Raw genomic sequence first — 19,465 nt, forward strand, 5'->3', positions numbered from 1 at the left:
CGTCACAAGCACGTGGCAGTCATGGGACTTTAAGTTTAGAAATTTCTTCTCTGGCACATTTATTATACCCTTTATATTCGAGGAGAATCCAGATGGTACCTTGATGCTTGCTAGGCATTCAAACATGCTTTCCTTCTCTTCTTTGCTAAGAGTGTAACTGACAGGACTTAAGTAATGGCATCCATCATCTATCTTCTCTGGATGTAGGTTGTCTCGTTCTTTCAAACATCACAGATCCTATCGTGCTTCAAGTGTGTCCTTAGGCTTCCCATACACACCCATGAAGCCTACTAGGTTCACACAAAGATTCTTCGTCAGGTGCATCATGTCGATCGTGCTACGGACCTCTAGGACTTGCCAATAGGGTAGCTCCCAAAATATAGACTTCTTCTTCCACATGGGTGCATGACCATCGGCGTCGTTCGGAATAGGTTCACTGCCATGTGCCTTTCCAAATACTACATTCACATCGTTGACCATATTGAGCACATCCTCACCAGTTCGGTTGCCTAGCTTGGTCGATCTGGTGGTCTACCTTACCTTTAAAATGCTTGCCTTTCTTTCTTAGGGGGTGATTCGCAGGAAGAAATCGACGATGGCCAAGGTACACGACCTTTCGACATTTTTTCAAGAATATACCTTTAATGTCATCAAAACAGTGCATGCATGCATTATATCCCTTGTTTGATTGTCCTGAAAGATTACTTAGAGCAGGCCAATCATTGATTGTTAAAAACAACAATGCTCGCAGGTCAAAGTGCTCCTGTTTGTGCTCATCCCACACATGTACACCTGGTCTGTTCCACAAAAGTAGAAGTTCTTCAACTAGTGGCCTCAGGTACACATCGATGTCGTTGCCAGGTTGCCTTGGGCCTTGGATGAGCACTGGCATCATAATAAACTTACGCTTCATGCATAACCAGGGAGGAAGGTTGTAGATACATAGAGTAACAGGCCAAGTGCTATGACTACTGCTCTGCTCCCCGAAAGGATTCATACCATCCGTACTTAAAGCAAACCTTAAGTTTCTTGTGTCATTTTCAAACTCTGAGAATTCTCAATCGATTGCTCTCCACTGGGACCCATCAGCAGGGTGTCTCAACATATTGTCTACCTTACGGTCTTCTTTATGCCATCGCAATAACTTTGCATGGTCTTTGTTTCTGAACAGACATTTTAAGCGTGGTATTATAGGAGCATACCACATAATCTTGGCAGGGATTTTCTTCGTGGGACGTTCGCCCTCAACATCACCAGGGTCATCTCGCCTGATCCTATACCGCGATGCATGACATACCGAGCATGCGTCTAACTTCTCGTACTCCTCGCCATGGTAGAGGATGCAGTCATTAGGACATGCATGTATCTTTTGGATTTCTAATCCCAAAGGGCAGACTACTTGTTTTGCTTCATACGTAGTGACGGGCAATTCGTTATCCTTCGAAAGCATCTTCTTTTGGATTTTCAGTAACTCCCCAAATCCCTTGTCAGATACACCATTCTTTGCCTTCCATTGCAGCAATTCTAGTGTGGTACCCAACTTTTTCTGTCCTGCATCACAAGTTGGGTATAGCAATTTCTTGTGATCCTCTAGCATGCGCTTGAACTTAATCTTCTCCTTTTCACTTTCGCATTCTCTTTGTGCGTCACGAATGGCCTGACCAAGATCATCAGTGGGCTCATCTTCTGCCACTACCTCTTCTTTAGCTTCCCCCATTGCAGTCTCATTAAAGGCACCATATTCAGCAATAATGTCATCATCGTCCCATTGTTCTTCTTCACCTTCTTCCATTACAACCCTGGTTTCTCCGTGCTTCATCCAACAAATATAGTTTGGCATGAAAACCGACTTCAACAAGTGTGAATGAAGACTCCTTGAACTAGCATATTCCTTCAAATTCTTACATATGGCACATGGGCAGCACATGAAACCATCACGTTTGTTTGCCTCGGCCACATGTAAGAAAGAATGCACGCCCTCAATGAACTCTTGGGAGCGGCGATCAGCATTGTACATCCAATGCTGGCTCATCTGCATTACATGACATACATACCATATTAAAACCTAGAACATAATTAGTTAATTATACGACATGCATGCCACCACACAAGGTATTAATTTATGAAAGTTCCGCTACAATGTAGACAATCCCAACTACCACTAAAAAAACTAAAGCTAAAATGCACTTCAGCAGCATAAGGATTTCGCGACCAATCCCAACTAAAACAGACAAATCAAGCGTTTGTTCAACATCTATGGGCTTCTTCCGCAGGATCACTGCCTCATCAGCCGCCTATGCAAGAGAGTTTTGCATGTGTTCAACATACTCTTCCTCCCAGTACCAGCCTGAACATCCAGTGCCATCCCACTGAAATTAAAACAAAAAATTAGAACTTTAATCACAATCATCATGAAAATAAGTATAAATTAACCATAATCATCAAATGCGACAAAATAACTCACATTGCGATCCGGACACTTATAGAAGATACGGCCCTTGTTGGGACACTCCTTCCTCACCCGGTACTCTATCACAATCTTCTCCTCACACTTGCCGCATGCAATGAGAGGGAGGTCCGGCCTCAGTCGCTTTGGAACCCGATGAGAGTGAAGGACCGGAAACGGCGACCAGAGGGGGGGGGGGTGAATGGGAGCCTCAAATTTCTTTCGAAATCTTCGACCACTGTCCCAATATCAATCCCCAAAAACCATACACGAAAGACTTGGTGACCACGACCCTAGAGAAGGGTGGATGCTCCCTCAGAACACAGCGGGTCACCACAGAGCAAACGGACCACAGATCGAGGCCCAAACGAGCAAACTCCCAAAATAAAACAGCACTGCTCCTGCAAATATCGGACACGTCCGGTATTATATCGGACACGTCCGGTATTTTCGGACACGTCCGGTATGATCTCGGACACGTCCGGGATTTTCAGCAGCAAGCTGACCAAAAGAGAAAAATCCGAAACCCCATCAAACGGTGTCCAAAAATCATGAAATTTTAACCATAGCTCTTTAGACACCAAGGGAAGATCTCCACAAAATTTCAGCTCAAAACTCCAAAGTGAGAAATATCGGACACGTCCGGTATGATATCGGACACGTCCGGTATGAACGAGCAGTTTCTCGGGAAAAATTAAATCAAGCCATAACTTGATCAAATCAACTCCAAATGACTTGAAATTTTGCACAAGAGTTCACAAGTGAGTAGAAAGGCAACCTCTAAAAGATCATAGCCCGAGACAAACTCTAACTCTGTGAATCGAAGGAATTGAAGAAAACCCCCAAAAAATAGGTCAAGAACTAAAATTGCCCGGATCTGCGATCTCGTGAGGAATTAGTGGATTTCCTTCGGTGGAAAGCTTCTACTCATGTCACTGATCGATCCAAGGCAACAAGAACGAACCAAAACCATCCCAAATCGAAGAAACGAGAGGGGAAACAAGAAGGGACAAAAGGAGCTCATGAAGAACACCAAAATCACATCAAGAACACAACTAAATCATGAATCCCGGAGGACATACGGTGGTTACGGCCACCGATTCCTTCAAAACCAAGTCACAATTTGAGTTGTGGACCTCTCTCATACATGGAAGCAAACTAGAGGAAGAAACCCTAAAGGAGAAAATGAAAACTGGAGGAGGTGAGGGAGATGGGGGCTCCCTCATCCTATTTAACAGGGCTATTACACATTCCCAGTTTTGCCCCTGGATACAAATGAGTTGAACCGCTAAGCCCAAGGGCGTTGTTGTCCAACCCGGTGTAATCTTGATCCGACGGCCACCGCGCCTTCTCACCGGTAGCTTCGCCTCGACGCGAACTCCCCGATGCCGCCACGTGCCGTCCGTCCCTCCTTGGAACCTCCGCCTGGGTTTTGAGGCCCAAACCCGTAAACCGTCCATCCGATGGTTTTGAGGTCCAAACCATCAAACCGTCCGCGAGTAGCGTACTCCATACGCGTCCCCCGCCATCCGACGCGTGTCACCGCCGTCCTCGACCGGCCGGCCCGCCAAGTCCTCCTGAGCCTCGCTCGACTCACGCGTCCGTCGTCTTGACCCGGTCAACACCGTCACTCCATGTCTTCTTGCACTTGTCGATGTCCCAAGTGTCAGCCACCGCGGCTAGTCACCTGGCCTCTGGGTCCCTCGGTCCAAGCCTCAAGTCCGTCCTTCACCGCTCCCGGTCTATCGGCACGGCACGTCCTCCTTGACCTTCACCTCGCCGTCGACCACCGCATCCGAGCTCCACACCTGCACAACACAAGCCAAAAGACATGTCGCACACATAGCTTTCGCCATGGTAAGGTTAGTCACCACTCAACCCACTTCGTGGATCACATTGACAATCACTCATCACAAAACGAACACACAAGGGTACTTGTCAACCTTGTGTTCGCAATCTCCCCCTTGATGAGTGCATTGTCAACACCAATACACGAACAGCTTGAGCAAAAGAAAAAGAAGAAGAAGAGAAAAGAAAGAACTCACCCAAATGACCAAAAGCCAAAGAAAAGCCAAAAACTGGGTCATTTGAAGGTGAGCAAAACTTGGTCCCCAAAGACATGGGCAACGGCTCGACGCAACCAAGTAAAACAAAACTAGCCCTCAAGAAGAGGCAATGGGCTCAACGCCACTAGCAAAGCTCGAAAAGCCGAAAAAACTGCTAGACCCTCCAGAAGAGGCAAAGGCTCAACACATCTAGCAAAACACCTCAAATGCAAAACTGCTAGACCCTCCAGAAGAGGCAAAGGCTCAACACATCTAGCAAAACACCTCAAATGCAACTCCCCCTGAACAAGTGCAATCTCTCTCAAATGAATGCATATCGCTCAACTTTAGGTGACATTGTGAGTGTGGAAACTTCTCCCCCTTGTTGACACATGCACTTATCAAGCTAGAGCCCAAAGATTGCATCTCCCCCTCAAATCATGCTATGAATGCAGAAATGCACGAATGCAGAAGCTTCAAGATTATAGTAAGTAGATTGAAAAGAGGCTCTAGTTGATGCTGTCATGTATATATAGCAACACATACAAGTGCTAGCAAATGCTCAAAGTGACCAAATGAGACGAAATATGGCATTTAAGCAATTTTGATCAAGTTTGAGCAATTTTAAAAGAGGGTTCACCACCAAAGGAACACATAGCAAAAATAGACAGGAGATCGACCTTGTGCTACACATGTATGCAAAGTGAACTACCCCAAACAAAGTTCACACATCATGTCATGAGACAAACTTGTGGTTTGATCAAATTTTAGACACCAATTGAAATTTATCAGAGTTATGCAGCTTATTACCAAAGTTTGTCAGACAAGTGTGTGCGGGAGGTTATCTGTGCCATCAAGACCTGACTTAGCGACCATGTCAAGCCTATGCCAAAGGCAATCAGAAGCTTAAGACAATGATCTCGGTATCCATTACAGAGCTCAAGTTCACCAAAAAGTGCAATTTGGAGCTGTCTCGATACTCTGACATAGGATAGTACAGACCCATCCCGATCTTTTCAAATCACTGAGTTTGATTTTCAAGTTTTAGCACAAATTCAAGTTTCTCAAGAAAGTGTGTAACTCAAAGTATGAGCCGTAGCAACTAAGCATATACATGAAGCAAGAAAAAGATCTCAACACATTCTACACATGCTAGTGCCACAAGTAGTGGTGAACACATTTCATGTTTCAACAAGTTTTAATCAAGTTCACAGTTTGGAAAACAAGCTTAGCTCATAACATGCATCAATTGATCAAGAGGAGCCTAAGCCAAAAGCACATCATGTATATCCATAACATCCCCAACAAGAGCATAGTGTCAATCTAGCTACTATAAGGATGAAGCTCAGGATGCAATATGATACATGATGATATGATATGCAAGTATGATATAAAAACAAAAACAAAGGCTAAACTACAAAGAAAAGCAAAACTAGAATACAACAACCAAAGTTCCCCTCCTCTAAAAAGGGAAACAAACTCCAAGCTCCCCTCGCAAGCGAGCAAACTGGGCTTGGTCAAGTGGTTTGGTGAAGATATCTGCGAGCTGGTTTTGGGTATCAATGTGGTGCAGATCGATATCACCTTTCTCATAGTGGTCACGCAAGAAGTGAAAGCGAACTTCTATGTGCTTTGTCTTTGAGTGAAGGACTGGGTTTTTGGCTACACTTATGGCACTGGTGCTGTCACAAAACAAAGGCACTCGCCTAAACTCTAACCCAAAGTCTCTCAGAGTAGCTATCATCCAAAGCAACTGGGAACAACAAGCAGCAGCAGCAACATACTCAGCTTCTGTGGTGGATTGGGCGACGCTAGACTGCTTGCGAGAAGACCAAGACACAAGAGAAGATCCAAGAAACTGACAAGTCCCCGAAGTGGACTTCCTTTCAACACGACAACCAGCATAATCTGCATCAGAATACCCACAAAGAGAAAGAGAGGAGGAGGCTGAAAACCAAAGACCAAACTCGGGTGTGAAACGAAGGTACCTGAGGATCCGCTTGATGGCTTGACGATGAGACGTGCGCGGCGAAGACTGAAAGCGCGCGCACAAGCAGACTGCGAACTGGATGTCTGGTCTCGTCGCCGTTAGGTACAGTAGGGACCCGATCATGCTTCGGTATTCCTTCTGGTCCACGCCTTCTCCCTCCTTATCCTCATCCAGTGCCGTCGTGGTTGACATAGGCGTCGAAAGAGGCTTGGCCTCACCCATATCAAATTTCTTGAGCACGTCCTTGGTGTACTTGCCTTGGTGCACGAACGTCCCCTCATGAGTTTGCTTGATTTGCAGCCTGAGGAAGAAAGTCAATTCTCCCATCATGCTCATCTCAAATTCCCTGCTCATAGTATCTGAAAACTTGGCAACAAGAGCATGAGAAGAGCCACCAAAGATTATATCATCCACGTATATCTGAACCAAAAGAATGTCTGTGCCTTGCTTGAGGAGGAACAAAGTCTTATCTACGGAACCCATCCTAAAACCCTTATCAAGCAAGAAAGCTTTCAAACGCTCATACCAGGCTCTCGGGGCTTGTTTCAAACCATACAAGGCTTTGTGGAGTTTAAAAACATGGTTGGGGTACTTTGGATTTTCAAAGCCAGGGGGTTGCCTCACATAAACCTCTACCTCTATGTACCCATTCAAGAAGGCACTCTTTACATCCATCTGATACAGCTTGAACCCTTTCGAAGCTGCAAATGCTAAAAGAATCCTAATGGCTTCTAGACGGGCAACAGGAGCAAAGGTTTCTTCATAGTCTATTCCTTCTTTTTGGCAAAAACCCTGAGCCACTAATCTCGCCTTGTTTCTCACCACCACCCCATCCTCACTCTGCTTGTTCTTGTAAACCCACTTTGTACCTATGGGGTGGCACTCTGGTGGAGGTGGAACTAAAACCCACACTTGGTTCCGCTCAAAGTTCTCTAACTCCTCGTGCATAGCATTAACCCAATCGGCATTAGATAGTGCGTGTCCAATATCTCGAGGCTCAAAAGAAGCTACGAAAGCAGAATGAGCGAAATGGGAAATATGATAAGACTTGGAACGCGTTACCCTTTCGTCGATGTCGCCGATCATGGTCTGAGGAGGATGGCGTCGCTGGATATGTCGAGGTGCACCCAAAGACGAAGTCGCCTCCCCCTCATCCACAGCTGGGGCCTCCTCAGTCGATTGAGGAAGCGGCTTGCACGGACCCTATGAAGTAGAGGTGGAGGGCTCGGGGCCGTGAGCCGAAGTGGTCGAAGCTGGCTCGATCGGGGCAGCCGGTTGAGATGGCTTGGGATCATCCCAATCGACGTCATCGTCATCCTCAACAAAAATGCTATCACCCATCTCTTCATCACCTGCACGTTCAAAGACCGAAATAGAAGAGGGCATGGTTTCGTCGAAGGTGACTTCACAAGTCTCCACGACACGGTTAGTCTCAAGATTAAGCACACGGTACGCATGTGAATGAGAAGCGTAACCGAGAAATATACCGTCCGAAGATCTAGATTCAAACTTGTCAAGATTACCTTGCTTAAGAATGAAGCACCTGCAACCGAAGACTCGAAAATGACTCACCTTGGGTGGACGCCCAAACCGCAACTCGTAGGATGTCTTCTTTAAGAAAGCACGAAGAAAAATGCGGTTTGAAACATGGCAGGCGGTGTTGATGGCTTCGGCCCAGTAACGCCTAGGAGTCCTATGCTCATCGAGCATCGTCCTGGCCATTTCAACCAAAGTCCGATTTTTGCGCTCAACAACACCATTCTGCTGAGGGACATAGGGCGAAGAAAACTGATGTTCAAGACCCAAGGAAGCACAAAAGGTGTCAAACTGAGAGTTTTTGAACTCAGTGCCATTGTCACTGCGGATAGCTCGTATGACATTCTTTGGTAACTCAGTTTGCAACCTCAAGATCAAGTCACGAGCATGAGAAAACGCTTCGTCCTTGCCCTCCATGAAAAACACCCAAGAATAATGAGAAAAATCATCCACGATCACTAGAACGTACCACTTCCCTCCCTCTGACCGAACTCGAGCCGGACCAACAGTGTCCATATGGAGTAGCTCACCGGGTCTCGTGGTCATGACCTGAGTCACTGGAGGATGGGAAGCAGCCACCATCTTTCCGTGGCGACAGGGATGGCATACCAGATCCTTCTCAAACTTAAGTTTGGGCAATCCTCGGATCATGTCAAGAGAACTCAACCTCACTAGGAGATCGAAGCTCAAGTGACCAAGTCTCCTATGCCACTTCCACAAATCAGAAGAAGATCCGGCAACCAAACAGCGAGAAGAACCGAAAGACTGAGAGAAATCAGCTCTGAAAACTCGGCCAAAAGGAACGATCTGACAAACTAGATGTCCCTGAGAATCGAGCACACGAGAAAGTCCAGTCTTAAAGCGCACCTCAAACCCATCTTGAAGGAGTTGCGAAACAGAGAGCAAATTAAAATGCAGGCTTGAAACCAAAGCAACGTCCTTCAAGATAAAAGACTCATTGACCCGAATGGTCCCACGAGACAGCACCTTACCTTTGCTATTGTCCCCAAATGTGATGTACTCCTTGTATTGCATGGGGTCGAGGCTGGAGAACCATTTGGAACTTCCGGTCATGTGGCGCGAACAGCCGGAATCAACAAGCCACGTGTTCTCCAGGCCTCCGCTCTGCATCAATAGAAAGACAGGGGGTGAGCAAATGGCACAACACTGGGGTTAGTGAAATGAGGAGAATACCAGTGTTGAGTCATTTGCCCTGGAAAAGTGTTAGGAAAAACACCATACATGCCATGTCCCATTGGAGAGAAGCGATCACCACGTGGGGGAAAACGTGGTCCGCTAGGAGTGTGGGACTGAAAGCCACCGTCGCGAGGTCCAGAGTCATATAGGTCATGACTTGGGCCACGTCGGGCACGACCACCACGTGGTCTCGCCACCTGAGGCCTAGCACCTTGAGGCATTGCACCTCTAGGCCTAACACTGTGCCTCTGAACAGGCGGTACATGTACGCCATGGGGAGGACGGTACATGTTCTGGTTGTTCAACTCGTACTCACGCCGCTCATCTCTCTTCCTCCTAAAGCAAAACTCAGCCAAATGACCATCTCTATGGCAATAGTCACAGTGGTACCTCACCTCTCTCTTGGATGGTGGTTGACTCACTCTCTTGTGGATGTGGTTCACTCTCTGAGGCTTTTTGGCTTTAGGAAGGGGTGCACTAGAGATGTTGGGTAGAGTATCGAGTGAGTTCCGAAAGTGGTTCGGTTTGGGAACCCAAACTTGCTTGGATGGTGGAGCTTTTGGTGGTTCTTCAAACACACCATCTTTGATCATAGGCTTGGTAGACTCTGGTGGAGAGATCTTGATCAATTTGGGAGTGTTGGTGGGTTTCTCACTTGGGTTCAAACCACTATGTTCACCAACCTTGCCATAGACATGCTCACCCTTCCCACCTATAGCAAAGCCTACTCCCGATGAGTCAGTTCCCCGCCTGAACTGGCTCACCATCATGCCCAACTGGGGCTCACTGCACGACACCCAGCTCAAGATGGACCGAAGTTGTGTGTTTTCTTCCTCGGTTCCCATCTTGTCGTGCCTGCAGGACTCAAGCTCCAACACCAACGCTTCACATCGAACACATGTAGTGGTGATGCTATCTAAGTTGGCCTTCTCAAACTCAGCAAGTTTGGCAACCTTCTCTGCCAACTCAGATTGCAAGCCTGAGCAGGACTTGCACGCACCGAGCAACCCAGAACGAGACTTCAACTCATAACATTCATCAAGCAAAACAGCATACTTGGATTGCAAGTCAGAGAGGTTAGACATGTGTATAGCGCACTCATCGCACTCCTCCTCCTCTGACACCACTACACCACTCTTGGCAAGCTCCAACTCCTTCAAAGCAACCTCTAGCTGGTCCTTAAACTCTTTTCTCTCGCGGGCAGCACGCTTAAGCAACTTATCTTGACTCATCAATGTATCATTCATAGTATCAAGCTCAAGCATAAGTGAGTCAAGTGTGGGCGGTACCTCGTTTTCGTCGTCGTCGACGTCGACGTCCTTTTTGAGCTTTGCTCCACCGTCAACCGCCATAGTGCAAAACCCACCACGGTTTGCACCGGCGACAAAGCAGAGACCGTTGAGCTTGTCCTCGCGCTTCTTCTCGGACTCATCGTCGGTCGAGGGACAAGAAGAGTGATCATCGTCGGAGTCGTCGTCGAGGTCGCTGAGGGAGGCGAGGAAGGCACGTTCTTGAGCTTTGGCCTTCCTGCGGTACGCCTTCTTGATCGCCTCCTTGTCGAAACCGCCCTTGGCCTTGTGCTTGCCAGAGGTGTAGTCGCGCTTATCCTTGCGCTTGCCGGAGTCGTACTTGTTGATGAAGGGCTTCTTCTTGGGGCAGTGCACGACAAAGTGGTCCGGATCTCCACATCCATAGCATCCCTCCTTCGGGCCACCACTGCGTCGGCGATTCAAACGGTTGTTGTGAAACCGAGAGAACCGACTGATGACGAGTGCCAACTCATCATCCCCAAGAGACTCCAGCTGCTCCTCTGTGACTGACATCAAGCACGACAAAGAGAAAGAAGCTTGTGAAGGGTTAGTCAATGAACTTGAACCACTACCTGAGACCAAAGCCATGGTTGGTGCAGAGGGATTCTTGAGCTTGGCTTGGGTTTGGTAGTCGATCTCTGTGGACTTGAGCTTGCTGAAAAGCTCGTCAACGGTGAGGGTGTCGTAGTTGGCGGACTCGATGATCGCCGACACCTTCACATCCCATACCTTTCGATCAAGGGCATAGAGAAGCTTGAGCGCCCTCTCATGATCACTATAAGGTAGGTTGGCCTTGTTCGCTTTCATTTTGTTGACGATAGTCTGAAAGCGGGAAAACATGGCATCGATGGACTCGCCATCAAGCTGAGAGAAGTTCTCGTACTCGCGCTTGTACGTCTCGTAGAGTCTGGTCTTGACCTGTGCGGTCCCCTCGTGATAGCTCTGAAGCCTCACCCAGATCTCTCGAGCTGTAGTACAATCGGAGACACGCTCGAACTCAGAAAGCGAAAGACTCGAGAAAAGCACACTGCGAGCTTTGCTATTTGCGTTGTGCCGATCCTTGTGATCCTGGGTGGTACGGGCCGCGGTAGGGAGCACAACGTAAGTAGCATCCTCGCAAATTTCCCAGACGAGCCAATCAATCCCCTGGAGATGCGCAGACATGCGGATCTTCCAATAAGGATAGTTTGACCCATCGAAGTGCGGTGGTTTGCCAGAACCACGCTCCATGTCGCCTTCGTGGATCACGGACCGATTAAGGTGGAATGATCCTTAACCGGCTCTGATACCAATTGAAGGACCGGAAACGGCGACCAGAGGGGGGGGGTGAATGGGAGCCTCAAATTTCTTTCGAAATCTTCGACCACTGTCCCAATATCAATCCCCAAAAACCATACACGAAAGACTTGGTGACCACGACCCTAGAGAAGGGTGGATGCTCCCTCAGAACACAGCGGGTCACCACAGAGCAAACGGACCACAGATCGAGGCCCAAACGAGCAAACTCCCAAAATAAAACAGCACTGCTCCTGCAAATATCGGACACGTCCGGTATTATATCGGACACGTCCGGTATTTTCGGACACGTCCGGTATGATCTCGGACACGTCCGGGATTTTCAGCAGCAAGCTGACCAAAAGAGAAAAATCCGAAACCCCATCAAACGGTGTCCAAAAATCATGAAATTTTAACCATAGCTCTTTAGACACCAAGGGAAGATCTCCACAAAATTTCAGCTCAAAACTCCAAAGTGAGAAATATCGGACACGTCCGGTATGATATCGGACACGTCCGGTATGAACGAGCAGTTTCTCGGGAAAAATTAAATCAAGCCATAACTTGATCAAATCAACTCCAAATGACTTGAAATTTTGCACAAGAGTTCACAAGCGAGTAGAAAGGCAACCTCTAAAAGATCATAGCCCGAGACAAACTCTAACTCCGTGAATCGAAGGAATTGAAGAAAACCCCCAAAAAATAGGTCAAGAACTAAAATTGCCCGGATCTGCGATCTCGTGAGGAATTAGTGGATTTCCTTCGGTGGAAAGCTTCTACTCATGTCACTGATCGATCCAAGGCAACAAGAACGAACCAAAACCATCCCAAATCGAAGAAACGAGAGGGGAAACAAGAAGGGACAAAAGGAGCTCGTGAAGAACACCAAAATCACATCAAGAACACAACTAAATCATGAATCCCGGAGGACATACGGTGGTTACGGCCACCGATTCCTTCAAAACCAAGTCACAATTTGAGTTGTGGACCTCTCTCATACATGGAAGCAAACTAGAGGAAGAAACCCTAAAGGAGAAAATGAAAACTGGAGGAGGTGAGGGAGATGGGGGCTCCCTCATCCTATTTAACAGGGCTATTACACATTCCCAGTTTTGCCCCTGGATACAAATGAGTTGAACCGCTAAGCCCAAGGGCGTTGTTGTCCAACCCGGTGTAATCTTGATCCGACGGCCACCGCGCCTTCTCACCGGTAGCTTCGCCTCGACGCGAACTCCCCGATGCCGCCACGTGCCGTCCGTCCCTCCTCGGAACCTCCGCCCGGGTTTTGAGGCCCAAACCCGTAAACCGTCCATCCGATGGTTTTGAGGTCCAAACCATCAAACCGTCCACGAGTAGCGTACTCCATACGCGTCCCCCGCCATCCGACGCGTGTCACCGCCGTCCTCGACCGGCCGGCCCGCCAAGTCCTCCTGAGCCTCGCTCGACTCACGCGTCCGTCGTCTTGACCCGGTCAACACCGTCACTCCATGTCTTCTTGCACTTGTCGATGTCCCAAGTGTCAGCCACCGCGGCTAGTCACCTGGCCTCTGGGTCCCTCGGTCCAAGCCTCACGTCCGTCCTTCACCGCTCCCGGTCTGTCGACACGGCACGTCCTCCTTGACCTTCACCTCGCCGTCGACCACCGCATCCGAGCTCCACACCTGCACAACACAAGCCAAAAGACATGTCGCACACATAGCTTTCGCCATGGTAAGGTTAGTCACCACTCAACCCACTTCGTGGATCACATTGACAATCACTCATCACAAAACAAACACACAAGGGTACTTGTCAACCTTGTGTTCGCAGAGAGGCCAAGGACCCGGAAGTAGTTGACATCTACTCTCTATACTCATTTTTAATATAATATAAATTTCTCATTTTATAAACAAATAAAATTAAAAAAACTATAAAATTCTCTATATCACTAAACCATGAAGTGTGCTATGCATGCTAGAAATGAAAGCTGAATACTAGTTTTGAATAACTACTTTAACCTTCCTTCATCCAAATATGCAAACTTTAAAGTGATTTTGAGCTTAAATGGCTTACAAATAAAAAAATCCACCATAAAAAACCACATATATCTAGTCCACAAAATGAGATATGCTACTGATGAAACATGAGAGTATAAAGTTGGTAACCTTTAGAACAGAAGAATCGATGGAGGAATTGAAGAAATCTTGTGATTACCGGCGATGAGTAAGAAGAGAGGTCGGCGATGAAGCAAGAACACTGAGCTCGAAATGGCTCAGGCTCGGGGAGGAAGAAGGGCTATATAGGAGGGGACCTTTAGTCCCGGTTGGAGACAGAAACCGGGACTAAAGGTCCCTTTCTAGTCCCGGACGGAGCCTCCTGCCGGGAGTAGACTTTTACTCCCGGTTGGAGGGACCAACCGGGAGTAAAAGTTAACCTTTAGTCCCGGTTGGTAGCTCCAACCGAGACTAAAGGTCCCCTATAGCAAAAGCCTGCCTCAGTAGCCGTTGGGCAGGGACCTTTAGTCCCGGTTGGAGCTACAAACCGGGACTAAAGGTCTCTCTAGTCCCGGACGCGAAAAATATCGGGACTAAAGCCAAATTTCGAGCTGGATCAAAGGTCGTTTCTCTACTAGTGAACCTTCACCAGATTTCTCCGGTGGTTGATAAAGCTGAGGACCGGAGAATAGGTTAGCGTCCAGACAATCCACAGAAGGTTCTAGTGGTCACCGAATTTCTTTGGTGGCACAGGAGAAAGCTCACCAGAGAAAAAGGTGCACTGGTCGACAAAAACTAGTTTTCCAATGGCTAGTTGACATGGCGACCACCAGAATTCTTCAGTGGGGTCACTGGACCTTATGGTGATACGACAAAAAACTACAACCTGCCGCAACAACTATATTTCATGGGGGGCGATATAAATACCCTTTTGGTTAGACATTTGGGGGTGTTGGAGGTCAAGGAACTGTAGTGTGAGTTGAGGCCCATCTCTAGTTGTGCTAGACACTAAAGTGTTTATGGAACATTTTGGTGATTAGTGTAGGTGCTTTGCGAAGTGCTTAGGTTAGTTAGACCACTGCTTTAGTGCTTGCATTAGGCTTAGGTCTAGTGTTTAGTGAGGTTTGCATACCTCAAGCTATGAGTGCTTGTATGCACCAAGAGTTATGTAAGAGGTTTGTAGTCTTGCGAGAACCTTTGAGTTGTGGAGAGGCCTCCTACATTGTACTAAGGGAACGTGTGACCCACGGCGTTTTGGCCAGAAACACAATAGTGAAGGAGGTGGGGAGCGATTTAGGAGAAGGCTTAGCAGAGACCCACTTGTGCGTAGGGAAGGCCAACAGGCTCCACGGAGTTACCTAACCGGAAGCTTGCCCCTTGCAATGGCATCCTTGCGAGGTGCTCCAACGAGGACTAGGAGGAGGAGGAGACTCATACTTATATAGCTTAGTAGTTAGTATAACGTAGTTGCTAGAGTTAGAGTCAAGTCAAGCTTGTATCAGGGTTCCAGAAGTTGTCTTCGGAGTTTAGATAAGCAGCTCCAGTTGAACTCATATTTCTATAGCTTAGTAGTTTGTATAACGTAGTTGGTAGAGTTAGAGTCAAGTCAATCTTGTATCAGGGTTCCTGAAGTTGTCTTCGGAGTTCAGATATAGCTCTTGTACCTTTACCTTTATAAGACTAAGTTATCGATTGATTTATCTTCAGAAATCGGGTTTAGCCTTTCTGGACCTCCTAGCGATTTATAGATGCAGTGGAAATAATTAATCGCCTCTTTAAATCATTTTTTAGTAGTGCAAATTAAAGTTGATTTATTTGTCATCTGATTCCATAAATTTTATTTTCCATGTATGTATGTATATATCCATATTCGTTATCACCACTCTGCATTGAGACAAAAGGGTAAAAAATATGGCAACGGGCATCCAAAGAATGAAGACAAGTGCACGCAATATGTCGTGAATCAGTCCATGTATAATGCATATAATTAATGGAAAATATAGGAAAATATCTAAAAGTAACTAATAAGCATATTTATAAGGTAGCCAACCATGTTTAAAAGTAAACTAGAATCTAAACAGTGTACCTTCCCTTTTTCAAATTGTAAGTCATTTTTGTTTTTAGTCAAACTTCTTTAATTCTGACTAAATTTATAGAAAAATGACAAACATCTATTATATCAAACTATATCCATTAGATATATCATGAAATACTTTTTGATAGTGGATTCATTTTATTATAGATGCTAATATATTATTTCTATGTATATGTATCTATATATCTATATATAGTTAATATTAAAGAGTGAAGTGATTATTTTTTCGTTCGTCTTCTTTTTTTACTTCCAAAAATGCTGTCGCGCGCCCCTCTATGTCCCGTATATGACCCGGCCTTATGATCCGTATTTGTGTTATACGAGTTAGAACAACTTGCGTCCAATAATAATATATGGAGCATGATTTTACGATGACAGGTGGCCGACACATTAGCTAGCTAAGTTAAAATTATATGACATTAATTTTAAACGAAGATTACCGAGGGAGCAGTAATACACAAGCGGACATGGTACACATATATATGCTTTTGCGGTTTAATAATATATATAATATATAGCAGCAGCAGCAGCAGCAGGCTATGTACAAACTTTCTGGGCCTAGGTGATCTTCGCTATTCTCAAAGTATTTACCAAGAGAATTACGGTTTACTCTTTGTGACACGTCCTGAGGTGGTCGTGTGGTGGATCCACTACAGAATAATAAAATAGTAAGAAATATTAGCACATGTTAGGGATTGGCTAGGATGGGACGATCCAATGTGGAGAAATATCCATATAACATCTCTCTACTGCTAGCAAACTTTGAATATCTATCCTCCGTAATCAACGAATGCTAATAACCAATTATTCACATCAAATTGTGTGGACGATTAAAGTGGTAGAAGATGTTTGGCTTTGGATTTTGATAATCAATTTCTAGAAGAACTGAAATGTTTGGCTTTGGAGTTTAAGGTGTGCGGAATCCACAATCCTAAACAAATAATATGCCCAAATAACTGGTACATATGTATCGACTTATCAAGAGAACACATGCATGGTATAGTGTAGTAGAGAAAATTAGCAGTTGCCCATAAATCGATCGAGTGGAACAACCTGGAATCACTCGAACGAAGAAGCCCTGGCCTCCACACCCAAAATTGTTTGATTAGGTACGTACCGTGAGAAAATTAATCAACAAATCTGGGAAGAATAAATTAAGAGAAACGAGTGGGTAAATCTGCTTGTCCTCCTTCCTTTTCCATGACAAGAAATTCCATCGATTCGATTGAATTTATATATGCAAGAGGCAACAATAAGTAACGTGCATGCAGCTGGAGAAACTAAATCATATTGGAAAACACAGGCGGCAAAGTTAAGCCAGCAAAGAGAGAGAGATATAGAGGGCTAGCTGCTGGCTATATCCCCATATATATCGAACATACACTAAATAAAAAGGGGAAAAAAGAAAAAGAAGATACAGAGGTGCAGCAAAAGGCTAAAAATTAAGCGAGACATGCACAAATTAATCATCATAGCTTGAGAGACAAGTCCAACTCGTCGGCACGCTCGACGCCGCCGTGCTCCAGAGAGCTGCTCTTGCCGCGCTGCAAGGCGGCAGATTGCACTGCAGGCGCTTGATGCCCTTCCATCTGCCTGGAGGTGGTGGCGTCGGCCGGCCGGGCGCCGTGCGCGCGCATGGCGGCGGCGATCTCCCGGCGGCGCTTGGCGAGGGTGCGCTCGTACTTGTGCGCGTTCTGGTGGCCGCCGAGCGCCTGCGAGCTGTAGAACTTGCGGTCGCAGTAGGTGCAGACGAAGAATCCCGGAGGATCCGCCGACGCCGCCGCCGCCGAGAAGGGCTGGAGGCTGAGCTCAAGGTCCAGCTCCTGATGCTCCATTATAGCTAGCTAGAGTCTAGCTAGCTGCCTGTATGTGAGAGTGTACTGTGTGGCGACTGTTGTGCGAGAGCTTAATATAAATACACGTACGTACAGCAGCAACTAACGTACGTGAACCGGCCGGTGTGGCGCACGCTTTTCCTCACGTGTTTGGGCATGGTGCAGCGCCGCAACAGCAGCGGCCCAGGAAGGCAGGAACAAGTCGCAGAAATGAGGCCACGATGCATGTCCTCCAGAGGATTCCTATCAGGGCCAGGGGCCGCCCGGCCGGGGAAACGTACACACGGTAAGAAGAAGATTACTGGTTGAAAAGGAAATGTCATGCCACGCGGTCACGCGGACGGACGGACCAGAGGCATCTCTCTCTTGGGGAAACCAAAAGGCTACCTACTACAACTACCACAAAGTCTCATAAATATGGGGAAAAATTGTTTGCATTAATATTTTATTTCTACAAACACACGCACCTACAGTTGTTCAATCATCAGCTCCTATCGAGTTGTCTAGTCTTTGTTTATTTATTTATCTACTCTACTGGTATACATAGTCTTTGTTTATTTATTTATTTATATATATATAATATATCCACCATTTAAATGGGCGATCTAGTGAAGACGACAGAAAACAAGTTGCCTATTCATGTTTCCTGGACATGTGGGGGACGCAGACAATTACGATCATCCAGCAGCTCCTCCTCCCCCAGTTGTCTATTCATTTTTTTAATCCACAGTGCCATTTGTACGCGCGATGAAAAGACGACAGAAACAAGAAACAAAAGTTCAGACAGTTACTTTTTTTAGATTAGAGATGCATGGCAGGAGAGTACTCGTGGTCTATATACTGTCAAAATGTAAATCTTGCTTTTCGAGGTAAGATCAGTGTAGGTGTAAAATTACGCATTTACCTCTTCTCTGTCATTGTACAAATGGTTGTCTTCTAAAATGTTCTTCTCATGGATATTAGTTTTTTTTGTCACGTAGGAATATTTTTAATTGTGGGTCCTATTAAAAAGGTGATATCTAACTCTATAACTATATTTTTTTAAGATAAGATTTGAAAAGCAGGATTATATACTTTTGGGACGGAGGAAGCACTACCGAAAACAGTAGGTTTGCCGAGTGCCCAGGGCACTCGGCAAAGGACTTGTCGAGTGTTACACTCGGCAAATGGCACTCGGCAAACAAAGACTCACCAAAGCTGTCTTTGCCGAGTGTTTTTTGTCGAGCACTTTGCCGAGTGCTAAAACAGACACTCGGCAAAGACTTTTCGAAAAATATAAAACAAACCACCGCCGCACGCCCGGGGCTCCCCCTGCCCCCCCCCCCCACGCCGCCACCACCACACCCATTTCCGATTTCCGGGAACTGTGCCGCCACCACGCACCGCGCCGCTCTCGTCGCGGAACGCCGGGAGGAGGTCTAGGAACACTGCGAGGTTGTGGAGCACCTCGGGCACCGCAGCCTGCGCCACTAGAGTGCCGCCGGCGCAGGCGGACAGGAGTGCCGCCACCCCGCCGAGCGCGGCCACGGCCACGCACGCATCCCGCGACAACGCCGTTGGCGGGCTCGAGCGAGCGGCATAGGTACGGCACCACGGCACCGGCCTCCTACGCCAAGGAAGGCCGCGCGGTGTCCGAGGACACCAGGGCAGCTAGCGCGGCCATGGCACGCTCACAGAGGTCCCCGCCGTAGCCAGCGACGGAGTCAAGCAGCGCCGCCACTGCGGGGACGGCCGTGGCCGCGGAGGGCGCCGGCAGCGCGGCG

The 19,465-nt window shown here is 47.0% G+C and overlaps 1 protein-coding gene across 1 annotated transcript; it reads right to left on the reverse strand.

Annotated features, from left to right (window-relative positions):
* Positions 1 to 17,177: 17,177 nt before the first annotated feature.
* On the reverse strand, positions 17,178 to 17,733 carry LOC136498343 (zinc finger protein 2-like). The gene has a single exon (XM_066494290.1). The coding sequence runs from the start codon at positions 17,700 to 17,702 to the stop codon at positions 17,337 to 17,339; it is 366 nt and encodes a 121-aa protein (XP_066350387.1). The 5' UTR covers positions 17,703 to 17,733; the 3' UTR covers positions 17,178 to 17,336.
* Between the last annotated feature and the right edge of the window lie 1,732 nt (positions 17,734 to 19,465).

This window comes from Miscanthus floridulus, chromosome 1, assembly GCF_019320115.1.
Source record: "Miscanthus floridulus cultivar M001 chromosome 1, ASM1932011v1, whole genome shotgun sequence".
Lineage (NCBI taxonomy): Eukaryota > Viridiplantae > Streptophyta > Magnoliopsida > Poales > Poaceae > Miscanthus > Miscanthus floridulus.